We start from the raw sequence: 24,524 nt of genomic DNA on the forward strand, positions 1-24,524 counted from the left end.
GGTTTCCTTGTTGTCCCCCAACTCAGCTGTCCCGTGTTGGGGTTTACCCCAGTCTATTTACTATATATATATGCTTCCAATTGGTAAAATTATTAGGCAGCATAGAATAAATTTTCACTGTTACGCTGATGACACTCAGCTTTACTTATCCATGAATCCTGATGAGCCCAACCAGTTAGATAGACTACAAGCATGTCTTGAAGACATAAAAACATGGATGACTTTAAATTTTCTGCTTCTAAATTCAGACAAGACAGAAGTTGTCGTCTTTGGACCAGTGTCTTTAAAAAAAAAAACTGCTTAGTCAATCACTTAACCTGGATGGCAATAAATTGACCTCTGATAATAAAGTAAAAACCCTTGGTGTTATTTTTGACCAGGACATGTCATTTAAATCCCATATTAAACATGTTTCTAGGATTTCCTTCTTTCATCTCCGGAACATTGCCAAAACAGACGGATCGGTGCAGCTGCCGCAGTAATGGGGGCACTGTGACGGTCCGTTGTGGTGGCTCGGGCATCTACATCTATATCGGATTCCTCCTGGACGCCTTCCTCGGGAGGTGTTCCGGGGACGGCCCACTGGAAGGAGGCCCAGGGGACGGCCCAGGACATGCTGGAGGGACTTTGTCTCTCGGCTGGCCTGGGAACGCCTTTTGCTCCCCCCAGAGGAGCTGGAGGAGGTGTCTGGGGAGAGGGACGTCTGGGCGATCTCTGCTGAGTCTGCTGCCCCCACGACTTTTAACGTGGCATGGACGTTGGTGCCAGACGGCCTGGTCTGAGTATTTCAGAAACTGCTGATCTACTGGGATTTTCACACACTACCATCTCTAGGGTTTACAGAGAATGGTCAGAAAAAGAGAAAATATCCAGTTAGTGGCAGTTCTGTGGGCACAAATGCCTTGTTGATGCCAGAGGTCAGTGGAGAATGGCCTGACTGGTTCGGGCTGATAGAAAGGCAACAGTAAGTCAAATAACCACTCGTTACAACCAAGGCATGCAGAAGAGCATTTCTGAACGCACAACACGTCAAACCTTGAGACGGATGGCCTACAGCAGCAGAAGACCACACCGGGTGCCACTCCTGTCAGATAAGAACAGGAAACTGAGGCTACAATTCACACAGGCTCACCAAAATTGGACAATAGAAGATTGGAAAAACGTTGCCTGGTCTGATGAGTCTAGATTTGGATGGTCGGGTCAGAATTTGGCATCAACAACATGAAACCATGGATCCATCCTGCCTTGAATCAATGGTTCAGGCTGGTGATGGTGGTGTAATGGTGTGGGGGATATTTTCTTGGCATACTTTCAGTACCAATTGAGCATCGTGTCAACGCCACAGCCTACCTGAGTATTGTTGCTGACCATGTCCATGCCTTTATGACCACAGTGTACCCATCTTCTGATGGTTACTTACAGCAGGATAGCGCACCATGTCATAAAGTACGAATCATCTCAGACTGGATTCTTGAACATGACAATGAGTTCACTGTACTCAAATGGCCTCCACAGTCACCAGATCTCAATCCAATAGAGCACCTTTGGGATGTGGTGGAACGGGAGATTCGCATCATGGATGTGCAGCCGACAAATCTGCAGCATCTGTGTGATGCTATCATGTCAATATGGACCAAACTCTCTGAGGAATGTTTCCAGTACCTTGTTGAATCTATGCCACAAAGGATTAAGGCTGTTCTGTAGTCAAAAGGGGGTCCAACCCGGTACTAGCAAGATGTACTTAATAAAGTGGCCGGTGAGTGTATATAAACAAACGATGCATGAAGATGCTGTGGGCCATGCTTTGAAAATTATGATACCTCACATTTAATCTGATACTCGGAGCAAATTAAATAAATAAATAAGTAAATTTTTGGGTTAAGTAGCATTCAGTCGCCCTCTGCTGCACAATATGTGCGCCTGCAGTGACTAAGTTAAAATCTGAAGATATGGGGTACATGTGTTTTAAATTTCCCTTAGAAAATGGTCTTTACCAGTTTAGAGGGATGTCCTTATTGCAAATATTGGGAGGAAACGTAATAAGTGAATGAAACATGCAAACATAATCAAAAGAACTTCAAAAACAGCATTCTGGGTAGGAGTATTGAAAGAATTAGGGTACTCACTTTGCTGTATGAAAATCTCACCACGTCCCTCTTCCGTGTTTTTCTGAAGACAGTAAAGGAAGATAACATATTTCTCGAATCTTATCTCTCTTTATAATCCAGAATACATTTTGGAAATTATTTCTTTGCCCTGATTTACCAAGCGGAAGAACTCATGGTTCAGAGAACTTTGTTTTCAGAACGCAGAAGAATTTAATGTAATCCGTTGGTCTCCTACCACAGCACTTTACTAAATGGATCCACATATTCTACTGTATCAGACAGACTGTATTGTTTTATATTTACACTGAATTGAACTGCGGACTTCAATCGGACTTTGTTTTAAATTGTAATGCTTCTATTATTTATCCTTCCTCATATTACCTTACTAGAGTTGCACATTTAATCTGTCCTGCTGCTAAAATTATTTAATTTCACCCTGGAGGGATGATAAAGTTGATCTTATTTCTCATTTACTCAACTATTAAGGGGGCAGATCCCTGGGAGATCGAGCTGGTAGTGTTTAATTAATTCACTGTTGTTCATTGTACGGAGAATAGCTCTCCTTTCCCTCTCTCTTTCTGCAATCTTCTCTGCTTAGACTCACCGAAAGTCCTTCTCACTACTCTTGACATTTGTTCACATTAGGAGCTCTCTTAAGGCTTAAGATGCTTCATGAATAACTTTTATCTTTCCGAGGGAAAATTCTAAGAAAATCTTAGAATTCCTGAAATTCTAAGATTTTTCTTAGAATGAAGTCACTAGGAGCTACTTTCGGTCTTAGGAATGTTTAAATCTTGCCACTGATTTCCAGTTTAGGGGATGAACCTTAACTAGACCTCCCTGTTTAGACAATAGGAAAAAATCCCCATAGCATGATGAGGCCACCACCATGTTTCAAGGTGGAAATGATGTCTTCAAGCTTAACCTGCTGTGTGCTCTGGATGGATAGTGGCCGACTTCAAACAGAACCTTTTATGGCTGTCTTTAAATAAAGGCGGTGCAGAAGGTGTGTATAGGGTGATGTCCATTGTTAGGGTTTTGTCACACAAGTAAGAAACAAAATGTCCTAACTCCGCCAAACACTTCAAGAAAGAACACTCAAACAAATGTTTAGCATCGTTATGTACAGCTGTTTTATTTGTGATTCCCAGAAAAAAAGAAAAACATTATTAATCGCTTACTACTTACAGTAATGGTAATCAAAAGAATCCGCTTATAAATGAAAGGAGCAAAAGGAGCAACACCAAAATAAATAAAACAAAAAATATATATAAACAGGTGGTGATTTGAGCAAAAATAGAGACATTGTTTAAGGTACTTTATGTGAAACACTATTTCTTTTCTATAAGGCTATCGATGAGGTCATCAACAGCAATGCTGTGGCAGCAGTGGGTTCTGATTTCAGCTAGAAGCACTACGGGCTGGTGGTTTTACTGCATGGTGGTGTGCAAGACTGGCGGATAAAGATGCTTATCTTGGAACTCTCCATTAAATAAACTGACTTAAACATCTGCTTCTCACACAATTATTAGAATAGGTCTGTTTATAGGACATTCATACAAACAAGCTTAAATTAAGTCAAATTACATAAAACTCTGAATTTTATTATGTTTTGCTACATCAGAACAACAAATTTTATTTTCCTTTCGGTTATCTGACACATATTCGGACGTTTTCTCAGAAGGGGGAATAAATAAAAGGGGAATCCCAGCCAACATAAACCGTGACTGAGCACATCCCTCTGCGGGGCATGCATCTACAAAAGAGCTACTTCTGGCTTGTTACAATAACTGATCTAATTAACAAATGTGTGGATATGAGGAGAGAGACAAAGACGATACAGAAGGCCTTGTATTCTAGTTGAAAACCCCTGATATAACCCCAAAATAAGGCTGTGGGTTTTAGGCACACCAAGGTAAAACTGAGAAGAGCACAATGTGCAATCATGTTTTTCCTTTGAAAAGGACAAGATTTTTTTTTTTTTTTTAAATATACATGATTTACAATTTTCTTTAAATCACCTGTCCAAACGTCTTAGATACTTTTGAGATTTGCTACAAAAAAACAAAAGAAAGCAAGAAGAGGTACATAAGATGAGTAATCATTTTCAGACTTCATACGTTTCGCAGAACATTAAAGAGACAAAAACACAAGTGCATCATTGGCAAAAAACTGCTGGTGAGGGAACGAGAAGTGCACACGTGTGTGTTTGTCTAAGTGAGTGTGTGGGTTATCAACAAGGAGTTCCACTGCAGCTCCTGTGTGTGCGTGAGTATGTGTGAGAGCAAGCAAGCACGTATTTAAAGAGGTAGCCTAGAAACACAGTCAGAGCAGCAGATGACAATCAGTCTTGAAAAACAACTGTCCATCAGGTAACTGGAGTAAAAAAAGTGACTGTATGAAGCTGCTCTTCACAAGGTAGACCAACTCGAAAAAACAATGCAGTGAAAAAGTATTTGATCCCTTATTTCATTGCTTTTTTGGCACACTTAAATGTTTTAGATCAAACTAATTTTTATATCAGACAAAAATAACCTGAGGATATGCAAAATGTGGTATTCAAATTATAATTTTACTTCTCAAGGGTAAACACCTATCAAAACAACTAACCAACTGTGTGAAGAAGTAACTCAAAAAGCAACAAACCGGGTCCCAATCTATAGAAATCCAATAACTGATAAAGTCACTGACATCTGTCATTTTAGGAATGGTTACAAAGCCATTTGTAAGGCTTCGGGGTTTCAGGGACCACAGTGAAAGACATTATGCACAAATAGCGGCACACTATATTACTCTAAGACTGCATCAACAACATTAAGGTGGTCATAAAATAACATCCAGGGCACTCCAGGCTTCACTTGCCTCAGTTAGGGGGAGTGTTCATGATGAAACTATAAGAGACCTGACATGAATGGCCTCCATTGGAGAGTTTCAAAGCCAAACCACCACTGACCAAAGAGAGCATAAAGGCTCATCTGATATTGCTTTTTCAGTACCTAGATGACTTGCCACTGATGGAATCATCTGCTCTGAACCATAAGCAGATGATTCTAGAGGGAAACGCTAGAAGAGATTGTCGAGCCGTTGGTTTGAGACCTTAAGTTTAAGCACATGTTTAATCACATAGGGCTGGGTTTTTTTGGATAGATTTATGTGTGTGGTGAGGTTATCTTTGTCTGATATTAAAATTAGTTTGATGACCTGAAAGTATGACAAGAAAAAGCAGAACAATTCTGCAAGAGATAAACACTATTTGACAGAATGGTTTGTGGTGAAACACACTGTTTGTGTATCCTGTTGTTTTTCAGATTAAAACTAAATTTAAAGATTTTTATATTTTATTCCCTTTGACTGAAGTGAAACTTACAACATTTCTTATTCACAAAAGCCAAAAAACAATGAACTCCTCAAGCATCAAAACGGCCTGAATAAATATCAGATCTGCTATGTTTTTGATTCACAGCATACACGTTCCCAGGCTCGGTCGCCTGAAAACGGACTCAAAGCACCAAAAAAGAAAAACCATTCAGAGTCACCTAGGGGGTGAGTGAAAGAAGGCAGAGTGCTTAGTGTGATAGGCTGCAGTATAAATGTGAAAGTGAGTGAGTGTGTGTCTGGCTGCAAAGAAAACAAAACACTACTTTGGCTCAACTAAATCGGGATCCCAATGTTGCAAACAGCTATCAGACGGCTGAGCAGCGAGAGAAGGTACACAGGAAACCAGGTGGCACACAAGTTCACTGAGGGTCGCTGGGTTCTCCAGGCTTGTCATGTTGCTGATATTAGAGCACAACACTTTAAAGTCTGACTACAGCTCTCCTGATCTGACGGTACTCAAAGGTCAAATTTTATTCTGATCTGAGCGTTTTTTTAAGGCAAACGTTTTGGCACAAGTTGCAATTGGATGTATTTTTTGTACTGCACCAATTCAGCTGTTAGTTTAGTAGCTCTGAAGTTTTTTTTTCTTTCAAGAAAATCATCTATTCTTTAGTCTTATAATCACACAGAACATTTTTAAAATCAAACGTTTAAGCGGATTATACTTATTAAATTAGGACATAAACTCCCATATTTAGAAATAAATGTATTAAACAAAATCACTGGTGGCACAATTGTTGGTACTTTTACCCATACTTCATGCTTTTACTTTGTTGAGTTGATTTGAGTTTCAAGGAACTTCTGCTTAGTAGTCCATGTCTTTCTGTTTCCCCAGGGTATTAACCTCTTAAGCCCAGAGGGGTTTTTGTGAAGTTTGAGCTCAAAACAACATGTGCAAATCTAACTGTATTGTTCAGAGAATAGATATCCTTTATCTAAACAATTATTATGTTATGTTTTTCAAATCGGAGTGATAATTCTGGTCTTCCTTTGCTGCTGGTTGAGTAAAACCTGGGTGGATTGCAACAAAATGTATGTTTTGGAATCTGTGAGCTCTCTGCTTACAGCAGACATGCTGGTTGTGTGTGTAGAAGCCGTGTGATGAACAGCTGAGACCAAATTTTGTGGTTACGTCATTTTGTGGAGTTTATTTTCTGATTCAACTGCCTTTAGTTTGAAGTGTTTTTGGTGTTTGTAGAAATTGTTTATATCTGCTTTTAGCAAAGATTCTAAGATTACTGTGGATACAACATATGTTTATGTTTAACTAATGGAACTTGTAGTAAAGAAACCAGAAGAAAGCAAGAGTTAAAGTCTTTCCTCAGTACTGGGGGTTGGGGCTTAAGAGGTATATTACATTAATACATTAAGATACAAACGTATTTTAAGTCATGTTTACCAGGGTGCCAATAAGTGTGGCTGTGCTTTTTTTTTTTTTTTTTTAATAAAAGTTTATAGGAACCAAATTATTAGAAATTAAAGCATTTTACACATGGCGCAGATCTGTTTCTCAGGCATTTCTAACCCAGTTCTGTGAGAGAACGCTGAAGAGTTCGGTTGTCATGCCGAGCCACTGAAGCTACTGTGGCGACCAACGGCTGTATAAAGCAGGTACAGCGAGATAGAGGCTGGTTCTGTGCTATAGGTCCAATTAATCAAGATTTAAAAAAAAAAAGCATTTTACTTTTCAAACTCACACAGATGAGGAAGCTAAAAATTATTTGCACTATGGATTGCTATATGAATGAAGCCTTAGTTAGCATGCAAGGATATTAACATGCATTTCTACACTTCAGTGAAAAAGTCGATTTTGGCGTGTGGGACTGATGAAGTCGACGTGTGGGACTGATGAGCATGCTTTTAATTAAAGGACCTGACAATGTGGAACCTTTACGTCACTGCTCTGTAAGATGTTTTATCATGCAAACAATAAAACAACTAGATACTATGTTTACTGTCCAAGACTTCTTATAGAACAATGTAACACTTGCTTTGATGCCTTGCAAATGTAGGAACTTTTAGATGCAGAATAAATATATCTCTGAGAGTCATATTTACACCAATATGAAATAATAGGTTCATCAGAGCGTCAGAAAAAAGTAGATAAAAGCAGTTAGTTATGTTATGAAAGTTTGTTACGGCCCAGGGAAAAAAGTGAGCAACAGTGAAACCAAGCATATTTTTGTTCCTGTACACGTCTATTTATCTGAAATTATTCTACCAGCCAGTAGGGGGAGCTAAAGTTCCACACTGCGGATTTTAAGATTTGTAGGCTTCCTAGAGATCTGATGTACAAAAAAAAAAAATAAAATTGTCCAGCATTTAAAAACCCCCCCGACTCTACTGTACAAATACACACATAAAAACTTCTAGATTATTGTTAAAATAAAAAAATATGTTTTACATTACACAATCATGCTGCAACCCAAAAAATATATATATTTATATGTGCAGACAGGAGAGGTAGTATTTTTGGTTAAACGCGGTGCCGAGGTCAGCAGAACACCAACAGAAACAAACAATTAAGAGGAGAAAAGAATCCGGAACAAGGCAGAGATGAGTGAGTCAAGCAGAGAGACGGTTAACTTATAGAAACATTGGGATCCACTTGGATACTGACTAGCAAACAGAATTCTACCGGACTTCCCTCATTATACAAGAGCTGGTTAAAAGTTTGAAGCTGACTTGAGGTTAAAAACACTGAAAGTTTCTGAGAAGAGAGTTGTGATGTGATGAGTGTGTGTGTGTGTGTGTGTGTGGTAGAAGTATATGTCTGGTTCGCTTTAAAGGCTATTGTGAAAAGTCTACACTGTAAATTACTGAGGTATCTGTTAAATGTTTCCAGCTTAGTGAGGTCTTTGTAAATAAGGCTACTGAGGTGGAGCTGCGGACCTGGTTTGAGGTGACGATGGGTAAAGAAGGGAGAGACTTCAAAGATTTTGGGGCACTCATAAATCAGACCTACAAATGAACTTTAAAGTTGCTTAACAATGAGAAAAACCTAAGAAGAAAAGCTACGTCTTAGAGGTGTAGTAGATATCTAAATTTGACCCAGATACAAAGAAAGATTTCCCAGAGGTAAATAACTAATGTGTCACATATTGAACCCCTAAAACCCCCTGCAGACTCTCCCCCCGTCACCCTGACCTGCATTCCTTTAAGTGATGTAGATGCTGAACGTAAAACGTCTTTACACGACTATCATTATGAAACAAACCATGATTTGTTAAAAATCAGAACCTTGAGAGCTGCAAAGTGAGACACAGAGTACAAAGAAAGATAATGTCCCACTTTGGATTTTAGAGGCGACGTCTCGGTCGGTCAGTCAGTCTCTGCGCACTCTGCCTGTACAGCGAGTCACTACGTCTACATGTGGTGATTCTCGGTTTAAAAATACTCGCTATCCTACGGTCTTTGTACAAATTCTACACAGTATTGTGGAGGTCCAACCTGACTGTGCGCCTTCAAATATCAGACTCCGATCAGGTCTTGGTGTGTCACAGATTTCCAGAGCAGAGCTTGGCTGGCTGCTAACTTAAAGCTATGCAGAGAAGAGTTGTTGCAACTGGCTGTTGAAGAAGAAGAGGTGGTTACATGGCTGGTTGATGAATAAAGAGGCACACCATAGCTGCTGCTGCAAAGATTTGCAGTTAGATACATCCTGTATCCAACCAGTTGAGGCAGTGTTATTAATGATCACTTGGCAGTTTTTGAAATTAGCTCCTGAAAAAAAGATGATGCATACGTGGACTGCAGTTCTACAGATGAAATGATTTAGCTCTCCCCATCGAGCTCCGGGGCAAGTGTCTTTGCGATCCCTCGCTGACATAGCTGGGGGTTTTAAAACCTTTCGACAAACACTTGGAAAGGGCTCCATAGGTCCACTCTGCTCATCTGAGCATCATTTAGCAATGCTCCCGAGCAAGACAGCAAACCCCTGACACATGTTAAAAATCAACAATCACGACAGACAGAAGAAATCGGATATTTACCAAAAAGAAAATATTATGTATATATCATCAAAAGCCTATTGGTTGAAAAAGAGAGAGAGAGGAAAGACGTACATCCAGAATCCAGGAATGGACAGAAAGACGCTTAATAATGACAACTTAATGAGTTGTTAGGGTGAGTTCTGGATGATTATACGATTCTGGGAATGTTCAATGAATTTAAAATTGAGATATCATATTGTCATTTCCATCCCTTTCTAAAGGGATTATATCAGTGTCCATCTGTAAAATGTGCTCCAAATTAGTGTTTGATGGATGCTGATCCTAACCCTCCATACGTCAAAAACAAAAAAAAGATTCCGGCAACATAAACAACTCATTGAGTCGGTCATATTGAGCATCTCTGTCCACTCAAGTTGAATACACTGTAAGAGTTTCTCTTGCATATAGCCTAGCATCTCCAAAGCATCTTCCCATCAACAACTTAGTTCTCTTAGTAATTTACCTACATCAGCTTCTATGTACAGACTAAGAAAGTGGTATTTACAAAGCTTCTCCACAAGGGGGTGATCCAGGCCTGCATGAGGTGTGAGCTTGCCATTTCAACAGAAACAATAGATATGTAGTGTTAAAAAGCTTGCTTATGCAGCTGGTATTGAAATGACATAAAGGTGATGACAAAAGATAGCTTTCTTGTCAGTGTAAAAGTCATTCTCATGCGCCGTGTCTATGCCCTTTACAATTAAACACTGCTCCCCCCCCTAGAGCCATGGTTCTCAAACTGCCCTACAAGTACTGGTGGTGGCACCTGGGCTAGCTTTATTGGACCTAACAATTTTTTGTATAATTTATTGGCAAGGTAAATCCAAAAAAAGAAAATAAATAAAATGTGAAGCCAAAAAAAAAAAAAACAATATATATATATATACATACACACACATAGGACTAATGCCTGTTTATGCATATGTAACACATACCACCCAGCACTTTGCCACCATTTAGTGGTCGGACCCAAATGTTGCCTTAATTTAGCAGATTTGCGTACCTACAAATGCAAATAAATCTCTAATTTATAATCAGTTTGAAAGCAAAAAACACAGTCTTTAACTTTAAATTTCACGCTGTAAGGGGTTTACTGTGTTCCAGTTCCAAGTTCAAAAACCAGTGGGATTTGCTAACTGGTATGCTCAGTGATCAAGCTAATTACTGTTAGCAATATAAGCCAATTATGTATTTCTCTGCATTTTGTACTTTTAAAACTCTGACTTTAGGAGACCTTTGTGTTCATTTTTACATTCTGAAACCTGGAAATGTTAACTTTTAAGGAAAAATGTAATAATTACATCCTTCATCCAACCATGAAGTGCCACTAAATAAGATTTTTGTTCCATATTTTTTATTTTCAAAGTCCTGTTGCGCTACTGTAAAATGTCTCCAGCTATGCTGGTAATTGGAAAAGGGAATATTTAATCTGTTATAAAAATTTTTGAGAACCACTCCTCTAGAAGATTTATGTTCCCCTAAAAACGTTCAATCTAAGGCTTCTACTAATTTAATAAAGAGCTCAAATGTTTTAATTATATTATCTTACAGACTATATGACCATGTGAAATAATTTAGTGATGTTTGTTTCACAAATAGAGAATGTTGTGTATTTTCTTACAGAAATGTTTTTCTCTTAGCTTCCTTTTGCTGTTATTCAGTATAATTTGAAATCACAGTGATGCCTTGAGCTTCAAAAACTCTTTGAAATCTCCCTCTCCTGATTGTAAGCTTACGCCAAACACACACACACCATAAAAACCAGAGAACACAATATTGTCAGACAAACTTTCCCTGAGGCAACAGCTGGCAGCTGGTTTCTGTCCAACTATCTAAGCTCTGTCTTAGCAGCAATCCCATCAGCCCAACAACAATATTTTGTTTGAATTTTTTTTTTCTGAAAAAGTAGCCATCCACAAAACAGGAAATTATCTTTGTGTATGTCAGCCTACAAACTTCACAGGTCCAAAAATCAGAGAGCACAACAAAGCTTTGCTGCATAATATGTTCAGTCAGAGCCTGCGTACACACCCCCTTGTGGTCCATCAATATTCCTGCACACTGTACACATGTAGCAAAAATAAGAGACTCCTCATAACACGTCTCAGTGCATGTGTGTACATGGTTTTTATATGGTGGCCTATACACACATATCTGAGGAGGGGCCTTAACATCCTATTTATTATTATTATTATTATTATTTAACCCTCTCAGAAGTATTTTTTTTTTATATATACAGTACAAGCTAAGCATTTGACATGTCCAAATGTTTGAGCTCGTACAGCTTATACAACTTAAAATTATACATACATTCTTCTTTTGTTAATTGTACATATGTAGCATCCCCTTCCATCCATCTACCTAACATCCTCTTGTGTTTTCAAAGTGCTCCTTTCTTCTCATCATTCCCAAATTACAAGATTTTTGTAAAAATATCTGTCTTCATATGTTTTCTACAGGGGAAGCCATTAACATGAATGCACGGCTCCCATCATAAAGAGTATTTCTATTTCCTGCGATGGTTGGTTGCTGATGTTGAATATATTTGGACGATTTTGCTATTAAAATCTGTAAACCAACAAAAGGTCAGAGCTATTTATATAACATAACCCAGCATGAGTAAAAGTTGTAAATCTGAGCATGGTTTTCTGTCATTGCCATTTAAACATGAAGAACAGTTATGATGATAAGAGGGAGAGACATTTGGATTCTGTAGTTGTGGAAAGGGTGAAAATGTGAGTTGGGATATTTGGAAAAGCAAAGAGGTTAGAGATTGTGGTGATCCAGCAGCAGATTTATATTTGTGAATCAGGAGATCCAGTTATGGCCGACATTTGGTTTCGCTCCTCCAGGAAAGCGAGGAATCAATAGATGATGAAAGAGGTGAAGATAGAGGGAAGATGTGATCATCCGTCTTCTCCCCAAGTGTCCAGGGTGTTGTGAAGCCTTCGGTTTAGTTGAGGAAAAGGTAGCAGAGTTTGTTAATTATCCTGTATTTGATGAGTCTGTGTCTAAGAAAAGATTCTTTCTCCTCTTCCTCAGCTATGACACCTCACTGCCGAACACCTCCAGCACCAGTGGGGTGAGCTGCATGCTGTGCTCGGGCTGAAACGAGAGCGAGCGGTACTGCTTGGAGTGCTCCTCGTTCAGACTGCGCAGGTCAGCCAGCTTCTGGATCATCTTGGCGTAGAGGAGGCGTCCGCCTGGGTGGTTGACCCGGATGTAGGCCTGTAACGCCTCTGACAGACGGTCCTGCAGCTGCTCTATGCGAGCATGGTCTTGCACACCAGGGCGGTCTGTAATGGAGAACCAGAAAGGGGGGTGGGAATCAGGTGTTAGGGCATGCGTACCATATAGGTCATTTAACAAGTGAAAAGGCAGGCAGAAAAGATGAGCAGTGCTTTGTATAAGTATTCAAACCTTTTAAATTTGTCTTTTTTACATTTTGGCACATAAACAACTAAAAACGTCAATACATCTTACATAGATTTTATGTGTTGGAGCAACACGTGGAAGCACACACATAGGAAGAGATAAACAGCTTTCCAGATTTTTACAAATAAAAATTTGAACAAGATGACTTCCATTTGTATTCACCCCTTAATACTCTGACACCCCTAAATAAAATACAGTCAACAAATCGCCTACAATAGCTACCTAATTAGTGCTGAATAAAAGCTCAGTATAAATGCAGCTGTTTTGTAAAGGCCTCGGAAGTTAGAAAATATTAAGCTCTAAGATGTGCTCTTTGCCACAGGTCATGTTGGGGACACAGTAAACATGGAAGAAGAAGCTCTGGTCAAACTAAATCAGACTAAAACTAAACTTGTTGGTCTCATGCACAAAGCTGAACATGTCATTCTAAAAGTGAAAGACAGTAGTGACAGCATCATGGTGTGAGAATACGTAAATACATTAAGTCTTCTACAGGGACAGAGAAGCTGGTCAGGTTGGATAGAAAAATAGAAAGTGCCAAATACAGGTTAATCCTAGAAGAAAACCTGTCAGAGGCTTGAAAAGATTTAAGACTGGGGCAGGGGTTCATCCTCCAGCAGGACAACAACCCTAAGCATTCAGAGTTACGACAGTATGGCAAAAGCTCCACACCTAAGTTCAATCAGAAATCTGTCAGGACTTGAAGTTGATATTCACAGGTGCTTTTCATCCAATATGACCAAGGGGGTCTGAATACAAAGGCATGCCATATTTCAGATGTGTTCTTTTTTCTCTTGCAAACTATGCATTTACACTGATCTACCAGATAAAATTAAAATGATCAATATCATCGGTTACTGCCATATTATCGTAGGCTGAACAGATACAGTGGTTTTCCAGGAAATTCCATTTAGCTGTTACTGGCAGCATCACGTACTTGATCATTTCTGGGTGAATCTAGGCCATACAGCAAAGCTGACACCAATACAAACCCAGAAGCAAACTCTGAAGACATGCTAAGTTCTGTAAACCTAGAAACAACCCCTATTCTCAATGGTTTAACACATGCGGAATAAAAGGTCACATCTTAAACAGCAGCAGCAGTACCTGGAGACAGCAGGCAGATGGCCATGAGCAGCACGTGTTCCTCCTCGTGCAGGTTGAGTTTCTTCAGACCAACTTGGAACTTTACCAGCGGCTCCAACAGCTCAAGGGTGTGACCAGCTGTAGAAGATCCCCAAATCACTGTTATCTCTGCAGAGTTACTTACTTTTTCATACTTTAAAGCAGAAAAACAAAGCAGAGCCAATGTTCTACATCAGTGTTCTTTTTTTCTAAACATTAAGTGATTGTAGAAAGTTAGCTTAGAGTCCTGCTCTGCATGTAATAGTTAACATGGTGTGAGTTTGTGGCTGTTTTACAGGTTCCATGAAAATACTTGAAGTTAAAACCTCAATAAAGTCCAGCAGGGGGTAGAAAAGCAGTGTGGAGGGGGCTGTGAAATTGTTTTATATAAGATGGGGGAAATGTAATCTCATCTGTCACATCAAGTGCAACAATGAACAATTTTCTACCCTAGAGTTTGTTCTTGTGTTCACTGTTGTTTTGACAAATTCCTTCATGCTGTAGCCTTCATAATCTCAAAGTCATGGAAAAATGTTCATCAAGCTAATTATTCAATGAAAAACCAACATAAAAAAACATCAATAATGCTATAAATAATAAAAACTAATCAAAGCTGGATGCTTTATAAGTATCAATCAAAGCTCGTTTCTTGTAGGTATTTCTGTAAGAAAGTCATTTTGAACCACCTTTAGTAACATCGTTGACGCAGTATTTAAAGTCTGCTCCCCCGCAGCTCCAGGACATGTCCTCCAGGCTGAACGACTGGTTTGAGCGCAGCATGATGATCTCAATGGCACTCGACTTTAACAGAGCAATCTGGTCCTCAGCGGTCAGCTCTCTGCAAAACAAACAACAGGTGCGTATGCAGCATAAGGGAAAAAGAGATTTGTTATCACAGGCTCAGCTATAGAGTGGACCAGTTGTTTTTTAAAGTAAAACAGACATACCGTTGTACAGTTAACCCCATAAAACAGATGCTCACGTTTATTTTATTTTAGTCGTCCAATACAAAACTCAAGAAACTCATGGTATAGCTGACTGTACCAAGAAACAACTTCTTCACAGGACAGCCTCTCCAGGGAGATGTTTTTATTCTAACAATGCATGATTCATTAAATGATATCTTATTAAATAAACTTTAAAATACAGCTTCTGTTCATGATCATATACACAAAAATCAAGGTAAACACCTTGGATAATCTATTTGTTGTAACAACGCTTGGCAATAAATCTTACACCGCTCTGAATGACGCAACAGTTGTAAGGAAAATGCATTTGATTTGCACAGTTAAGCATGTGGGTTGCATCCATGAAAAACCTGCCAAATCTCTGCCAAAGCCAAACAGTATCTGGTGGAAGTAGCGTGACTGTATATCTCTCACCGCAACAACATGAGGATTGTCATCATAATACACTATCTCATTTCAGAGAGAAATCAGCTTTTGAGAACACGTTGCCCCAAACCATCACACTGCCTCCACTAAAAGCTATTTGGCACCTTTTTCCACACACTCAGCTCAGCTACATAACCTGCAAATGCATTTTCCTTACAAATGAAGCACCCTTCAAGGGGAAATTAACCCAGTTTTTAAACATGAGGTTTATTTAGTTAATATTTTAAAGATTAAACAGAATTTGTTTCCTTAACAGGAAAAACCTCAAACATTAAAGCACCAAACTGCAGTTTAAGGAAGAAACGGTAAGATTAATTTATTACTTGTGAATAAACCAACATGTGATTTTATTTTTCTTTCATTTATGTAACATATACCCATACTTAAGGGAATCCTACTAAAACAGAGATAGGTAGTGTAAAAATTAGTAGCTATATTATAATGTTGTACGAGCTCATGTGCAAAACAGCTAATAGGGATCTGAAAATAGGCAAATATATTTTGTTACCACATAAAACTACAGAATTATGTAATCCTCAGCATTTAAAACATTTAAAATAATATTTAAAAACAAAACAATATAACATCAGTGATGTTGTTGACTTTAGATCTTTTAAATTAAATAAAAGAAACATACCACTAAATAAATGAAGCTGGAGGTTAAATAGTTAAACCTGTAGCTACATTACGCAAAGAAAACAAAACAAAAACTAACATTGGTGACATTTAGACGTTTTCAGTATTTAACATTAGGAGGGCAGAAAGTTTACTAAACATTTCCTGTAGAGGAAGCAACTAAATGTTCTCACAATGTTCTGATTCCAGGCACACTCATCACATTATTCTAACCCACAATGAGATTCATTAAAGAGATAACAGCCTCGTCGTTCTACTTAATCGCCTACACTAACAAGCGAGAACAAGTGTGTGTGTCTGTGTATGTATGTGAGGGAAACAGATAAGCTACAACATACAGTGCGTTGTGAAAGTACTCGGCCCCCTTGAACTTTTCAACCTCTTGCCACATTTCAGACTTCAAACATAAAGATATAAAATTATATTTTTTTGTGAAGAATCAACAACAAGTGGGACACAATCATGAAGTGGAATGAAATTTATTGGATGTGTCAAACTTTTTTAACAAATAAAAAACTGAAAAGTGGGGCGTGCAATATTATTCGGCCCCTTTACTTTCAGTGCAGCAAACTCACTCCAGAAGTTCAGTGAGGATCTCTGAATGATCCAATGTTGTCCCAAATGACTGATGATGATAAATAGAATCCACCTGTGTGTAATCAAGTCTCCGTAAAAATGCACCTGCTCTGTTATAGTCTCAGGGTTCTGTTCAAAGCGCAGAGAGCATCATGAAGACCAAGGAACACACCAGGCAGTTCCGAGATACTGTTGTGGAGAAGTTTAAAGCCGGATTTGGATATAAAAAGATTTCCGAAGCTTTAAACATCCCAAGGAGCTCTGGGCAAGCAATCATATTGAAATGGAAGGAGTATCAGACCACTGCAAATCTACCAAGACCCGGCCGTCCCTCTAAACTTTCATCTCGAACAAGGAGAAGACTGATCAGAGATGCAGCCAAGAGGTCCATGATCACTCTGGATGAACTGCAGAGATCTACAGCTGAGGTGGGAGAGTCTGTCCATAGGACAACAATCAGTCGTACACTGCACAAATCTGGCCTTTATGGAAGAGTGGCAAGAAGAAAGCCATTTCTCAAAGATATCCATAAAAAGTCTCATTTAAAGTTTGCCACAAGCCACCTGGGAGACACACCAAACATGTGGAAGACGGTGCTCTGGTCAGATGAAACCAAAATCGAACGTTTGGCCACAATTCAAAACGATATGTTTGGCGTAAAAGCAACACAGCTCATCACCCTGAACACACCATCCCCACTGTCAATCATGGTGGTGGCAGCATCATGGTTTGGGCCTGCTTTTCATCAGGAGGGACAGGGAAGATGGTCAAAATTGATGGGAAGATGGATGGGTCCAAATACAGGACCATTCTGGAAGAAAACCTGTTGGAGTCTGCAAGAGACCTGAGACTGGGATGGAGATTTATCTTCCAACAAGACAATGATCCAAAACATAAAGCCAAATCTACAATGGAAAGATTCACAGATAAACGTATCCAGGTGTTGAAATGGCAAAGTCAAAGTCCAGACCTGAATCTAATCGATAACCTGTGGAAAGAGCTGAAGACTGCTGTTCACGAACGCTCTCCATCCAAAAATAAATCACATTCACCTACTTCCTGCGCAACCTAGGAAGAAAAGGAGCCAGAGTCCCAACACAAGAAGGCACTCTTCAACTTGAATTCAAAAGTGACTACAATCACTCCGATCGTATGCAACAAAATATCGATTTGCTGTTAAGAGTTTCCAGCAGTCATTCGGAAAAGGAGAGTAATAAGACATGTGGCTTGGCTTATTTTTTTTTTTAGGCCTGCAGAAGCTACAGAAGCTCCCACAGGATGTTGTACCTAATTGAAGCGGTTTTCCCCGGCCTGACAGAGGACAACCGAACCGCAGAACCGCATGCCTTTCTGCTTGCACATCCAAGTAGAAAGTGTTACCAACCACACTGCGACCACTGAAGGAGCCGAAACGTGCCTTCATTGGACAGTACGGCCGGGCCGTCTAAACAACCTATCCCCCCACCCCATCTTTTTGAGAAAACTCAGCTATCAAAGTGCTAGCTGCTCAGCTAATGATATGTTCTGTGTTGTGTTTTTAAAGTTAAAATAAACTTTTTTTAAAGGGTGGTTTCTAAACACAGACTCACCATAACGCGCCGTCAACGGTTATGCATTTTAATTCTTTAGTGCTGTCACTTTAAGGGAGTGGTAGCAAGCTATAAGATTCCTGTATTAGGTGAAGCCGCTAACGGCTAGAGGCAGTCAAGTTAGGGGTTACACATGACTCGCTGCTATCTTATAAGTCCGTAGGCTTTGTTGTCACCAGGTGAGGGTCATTTATTCAGAAAGGTTAGTTTCCAATTTAGGAAAGTAATATTTTCCTAAATATTATTTTACTAAATGTGAAAGCTAATTTAACACCATTAAGAATCATTTATTCAAAAAGGTTTGGTTCTTTTTCAAAATAACATATCCTGAAATATTATTGTACTAATAATTAATAATGCCAGCTAATTAAACACCATTGAGAATTAGTCATCCAGAAGGTTGGTTTTATTCAGCAAATCATTCTTTGAAATATTATTTTATAAAAATGTTTTATATGATGTTGCTTTGTGAATGGTTTCCTCATTTCCAGGTTCCTCAAGATAATCCTTGGTTCTCAAACATAAACAACATCGAATAGTAATGTAGCATCATTTTATTGGTGATGGTTTTTACCTAATTTGATTCAACTGTTCATATTGTATATAGTCCTTGGTCTACCGTATTCTTTCTTTTGATTGGTAGTTTTAGTTGGATTGTTCAAGGATAGTCAAGAATTTGTTGATTAAAATATGTGTGACTTTGAGTTTACTTATTTTTGTTATTAAACTTTTGTATTTTAAGAAGTTGAGTAAATTTATTCCATATGTGTGTAGTTTTACTGTTCAGTAATGCCAGAGCTCGTTTCACCCTTTTCTCTATTGTCCTAATACCACCACCTTTATTAGGCTGGTATTCACCGGACAATACTTAACAGACTGAATTATTATTTAATAAAATATTACAATATTAAATAATATAATCTTAATAATAATTACAACAACATGAAATCTCCAAAGCTCACAGTTAGAGAAATGCAACAAAAAGATGCATATTGGAATCCCCAAGTCTATAAAAACCATTAGGCACAATCTATAGGTTGATGGGTTGTGTGGAAAAAAAAGGCTTTTCCTTCCCACCATCACAAATGTAAACATATTTAAGTTTACATAAAATTTTTCAAAACACTTCTGGGACTGAAAATGAAACTGTGTTTTGGTCAGATGAGAGTAGTACAATTGTTTCTTTGTTTCTACAGGTCCTTCTCAAAATATTAGCATATTGTGATAAAGTTCATTATTTTCCATAATGTCATGATGAAAATTTAACATTCATATATTTTAGATTCATTGCACACTAACTGAAATATTTCAGGTCTTTTATTGTCTTAATACGGATGATTGTGGCATACAGCTCATGAAAACCCAAAATTCCTATCTCACAAAATTAGCATATTTCATCCGACCAATAAAAGAAAAGTGTTTTTAATACAAAAAACGTCAACCTTCAATTAATCATGTACAGTTATGCACTCAATACTTGGTCGGGAATCCTTTTGCAGAAATGACTGCTTCAATGCGGCGTGGCATGGAGGCAATCAGCCTGTGGCACTGCTGAGGTCTTATGGAGGCCCAGGATGCTTCGATAGCGGCCTTTAGCTCATCCAGAGTGTTGGGTCTTGAGTCTCTCAACGTTCTCTTCACAATATCCCACAGATTCTCTATGGGGTTCAGGTCAGGAGAGTTGGCAGGCCAATTGAGCACAGTGATACCATGGTCAGTAAACCATTTACCAGTGGTTTTGGCACTGTGAGCAGGTGCCAGGTCGTGCTGAAAAATGAAATCTTCATCTTGATAAAGCTTTTCAGCAGATGGAAGCATGAAGTGCTCCAAAATCTCCTGATAGCTAGCTGCATTGACCCTGCCCTTGATAAAACACAGTGGACCAACACCAGCAGCTGACAAGGCACCCCAGACCATCACTGACTGTGGGTACTTGACACTGGACTTCTGGCATTTTGGCATTTCCTTCTCCCCAGTCTTCCTCCAGACTCTGGCACCTTGATTTCCGAATGACATGCAGAATTTGCTTTCATCCAAAAAAAGTACTTCGGACCACTGAGCAACAGTCCAGTGCTGCTTCTCTGTAGCCCAGGTCAGGCGCTTCTGCCGCTATTTCTGGTTAAAAAGTGGCTTGACCTGGGGAATGCGGCACCTGTAGCCCATTTCCTGCACACGCCTGTGCACGGTAGCTCTGGATATTTCTACTCCAGACTCAGTCCACTGCTTCAGCAGGTCCCCCAAGGTCTGGAATTGGCCCTTCTCCACAATCTTCCTCAGGGTCCGGTCACCTCTTCTCGTTGTGCAGCGTTTTCTGCCACACCTTTTCCTTCCCACAGACTTCCCACTGAGGTGCCTTGATACAGCACTCTGGGAACAGCCTATTCGTTCCGAAATCTCTTTCTGTGTCTTACCCTCTTGCTTGAGGGTGTCAATAGTGGCCTTCTGGACAGCAGTCAGGTCGGCAGTCTTACCCATGATTAGGGTTTTGAGTGATGAACCAGGCTGGGAGTTTTAAAGGCCTCAGGAATCTTTTGCAGGTGTTTAGAGTTAACTCGTTGATTCAGATGATTAGGTTCATAGCTCGTTTAGAGACCCTTTTAATGATATGCTAATTTTGTGAGATAGGAATTTTGGGTTTTCATGAGCTGTATGCCAAAATCATCCGTATTAAGACAATAAAAGACCTGAAATATTTCAGTTAATGAATCTAAAATATATGAATGTTAAATTTTCATCATGACATTATGGAAAATAATGAATTTTATCACAATATGCTAATATTTTGAGAAGGACCTGTATGTGTGGCGCTACAGGCTTTTATAAACAGTATTTAGACAGGAAGGGGCGGTATGTGCACCCCCCCCGGGCCTGTTTTTCTCTCAACTTCTTATGGTGCGTTCACACTGAATGTGGATTCTGCGATAGGAGCGGCTGATTTACATGTTATCCCTATGTAGAGGCGCGTTCAGGAGTGGAGCGGCGCGAGGCGACGCGAAGGACACAAAGTACGCGGTGCGGAAGGTGCGCCGAGCGAAGCGGGAGCGGAGCGAGAGCGATGGACGAGTTGAAAAATCGGAACTTTTTCCTAAATTTGCGTTGCGTCAACCAATCAGGGACTGGGTGTAGCTGTGACGTAGGGTGAAAGACCGCAGCGGAGAAGAAGCGGTTGTCAGTGAAGATGGAGGACCAGATCATAGTGGCGGTGTGCGGCAAGCCAGAGTTGTATGGACTCAACTAATTACTTTTACCAAGACAAGTACAGAAAGGACCTGGCCTGGTTATGTTTAGGAACAAATATCTTATATTTAGGAGATGTGGACACTAAAAATCTGCAGTTTTTTTATTGAGCTGAGATTTATTTACTCACCGAAGACAGATGGACAGACGTTCAGCAGCGGGGATACAGCGCCGGTAGTTGGTGTCCCGGAGGCCGATTCGTCTCCCAACGCAGGACAGCAGATCTTCGAACTGGGTCCTGGATAGACGGAAGTACCACTGAAATCGAATGTTATCCAGACGCAGCTCCTGGAGTAGGTGGTGGTACTCTCCGAACTGTTCCCGTCCCTGAAGAATCTGATGAACCCAGGGACGTCAGCGGTGTTTTTTGGCTCTCCACAGGTAAAACACCGTAATTAGGTCCGTGAAATCCATGTCCGCCATGTTCAGTTGAAACCAGCAAGCAGCAGATAGAAGCTCCTCCAATTTGATGGCACGGCAAAGCGTTGCCACTTGTTGCCATTTGGCAACGCGGAGTTCACGCGGAATGTGAAGCGAGCAAAAACACACAAATGACGCGAAATATTAGCAGAATCTGCGTTTGGTGTGAACGCACCATTAGGACCCTTATTAGAGTGCATGTCTTCACAAAGATTTTAAACAGAAATGTGGTTGTCTCTATCGTTGAACTTAAAATGGGTCATCAATGTCTTTCAACAAGGAAATAGGCCAAAACACAGAAATTGTTCAGACACAAAATCAACCTTCTTCCAAGCCCATCTCAGTCCCCTGACCTAGATTGTATTGTATCTAACAATGCTGAGTGTGTTTGAGAAAAAGGCAGAATTTAACTTCACTTAGTTCTGTATGACTGCAGTATTTTTGGATGGAAACATGAATAATAATTGCTGTAAAAAGCTAAAGTTGTATAAGAGTAATCTTTACTTGTCGATAAACAATGCATTTGCCCAGTTTCAAAGAATAAAGAACATATATGCGCTATAAACACATGCGCAGCAGCTCTATACTCTGTTTATCTGCGGGCATTTATTTATATGGTTATTATATGGGCTTTTAGCCATGGCCTTTGTAAGTGTATTCTTGGAAGAGCTTGTTTGTTTTCACCTCTTCCATTAATGTCCTGCACACGTGTGGGCAGCTGATCATTGTGTTCTGTGTAGGTGGGAACCTCATTCAGGGTGCTGTGTGTGCGTGCTGGTTCTGCTTTCATGTGGCAGATTTAGCAAGAAAATGAATCAGAACCAGAAATCAGTAAGCTAACACAAAACAGCAGGAAGCAACACTGCAACATTGTCATCTCGGTGGGTTCTGAGGTGTTGCTGCAGTTACATGTCAGCTTCGGCTCAGACATAATCACCACTGAACCAGCCATGGCTTACTGACTGAAGAATAACTTTTAGATCAACTGATTAACTATTTAATTTTCAAATATAAATTAGAAAAAATGTTCATCTCAGTTTGTGGAAGCAAAACAATAGCTGCCAGTCTTTGCTTTTTACCTTCTTTTTCTTGAATAATAACTAAAATAGTCCCTTTTTCAAATAGCTGATTTGTTGTTTATTCTGTCTGTCAACAAAAACAAACATTTTATGGCATTCAAATATGATACAACTAGGCAAAATAACAGGAAGGCCATTTACTGTTTTTGCTAAACACATGGCAAACATTTACTGCAGCTCGTACCTGAAGCCTGGAATCATCTTGGCAAATCCAATGACTTTCTGGATGCTGTAGGACACCAGGTCAGCCAGGTGGGGCAGCATGGAGAGCTTCGTGTCCTCTTCGCAGGAGTCGGGACTACTCGCTCCATCCTGGTACATCATCAGCAGGTTACTGAAGTTCATCTTAGTGTCCAGCGATTCTGTTTGAGCAGATTGAGCAGGATTTGAAACAAGAACAAGATGAGGAAAGGCAACAAAATAGTAAAAATTGTTTTAATTAAGTTCTAAATGATACCAACGCAGGAAAAAGGAAACTTAGAAGGATGCGATTAAACAGCAGCTAGGAATCGGAATAAGAAAATGTTTTCCTTGATCTGCTCTAAAATGTGATTAGCAAGTCAAATAATGACAATATTTTCTTCATGTTCTTTAAAACGTTTAAAACTATGCATCAACAAACAGCAGTTTTAAATCCAGAGTAGGATATAGTCCTTAATAAAGAAAGACCAGTAAAAGCTGTAACTTTGAAGCTCTGCTAACACACAGAAAGAAAAGTAAATTACTTATTGTCAACATGAATAAATGAATCCAATATTAAATATCTTACTTGCATTTCAGCGCTAACTAACTAGGCTAGATATGCAACTATTATCACATACAAAAGCAAAAGAGATCAAGGGCAAGAAAACATGAGGGAAAACAAATAAATATAAAGCCCACAGTGATAAATAACATAGGAAATACTACAAAATTAAGCTACAAGAATAGTTCTGATCAATTAAGCTCTTGCTTGCACACAGACTGCGATGTTGAATTAAATGAGCAGAGTTCGGGCCGAGCGGTAGTGCGGAGTACCCGGCCTTCTTGGTGTCCCTGTCGGGGGTGCTGGATAGTGCCCCTCCTGGGGACCCCATTATTCTGCTGGGGGACTTCAACGTCCACGTGGGAAACGACAGTGACACCTGGAGAGGCGTGATCGGGAGGAATGGCCTCCCCGATCTGAATCCGAGCGGTGTTTTGTTATTGGACTTCTGTGCTAGTCACGGATTGTCCATAATGAACACCATGTTCAAGCATAAGGGTGTCCATCAGTGCACTTGGCACCAGGACACCCTAGGCAGGAGGTCAATGATCGATTTTGTTGTCGTACCATCAGACCTTCGGCCGCATGTTATGGACACTCGGGTGAAGAGAGGGGCTGAGCTGTCCACTGATCACCACCTGGTGGTGAGTTGGATCCGCTGGAGGAGGAGAAAGCCGGACAGACTTGGCAGGCCCAAGCGCATAGTGAGGGTCTGCTGGGAACGCCTGGCAGAGCCCTCGACCAGGGATGTGTTCAACTCCCACCTCTGGGAGAGCTTTGACCAGATCCCGGGGGATGTTGGAGACATAG

At 39.8% G+C, this 24,524-nt stretch overlaps 1 protein-coding gene across 2 annotated transcripts in view; it reads right to left on the bottom strand.

The window, feature by feature from the left end:
* Window positions 1-3,217: 3,217 nt before the first annotated feature.
* Window positions 3,218-24,524, bottom strand: part of LOC124867356 (vitamin D3 receptor A) — a 99,651-nt gene continuing 78,344 nt past the window's right edge. For both annotated transcript variants that reach the window (XM_047363777.1, XM_047363769.1), the window contains exons 7-10: window positions 23,154-23,331; window positions 14,725-14,876; window positions 14,021-14,137; window positions 3,218-12,774 (exon numbers count right to left, since the gene is read on the bottom strand). In XM_047363777.1, coding sequence (XP_047219733.1) covers window positions 12,521-12,774; window positions 14,021-14,137; window positions 14,725-14,876; window positions 23,154-23,331 — 701 coding nt within the window. In that variant the 3' untranslated portion in view covers window positions 3,218-12,520. The remainder of the gene's footprint in view (window positions 12,775-14,020; window positions 14,138-14,724; window positions 14,877-23,153; window positions 23,332-24,524) is intronic.

This window comes from Girardinichthys multiradiatus, chromosome 1, assembly GCF_021462225.1.
Source record: "Girardinichthys multiradiatus isolate DD_20200921_A chromosome 1, DD_fGirMul_XY1, whole genome shotgun sequence".
In the NCBI taxonomy this organism is placed as follows: domain Eukaryota; kingdom Metazoa; phylum Chordata; class Actinopteri; order Cyprinodontiformes; family Goodeidae; genus Girardinichthys; species Girardinichthys multiradiatus.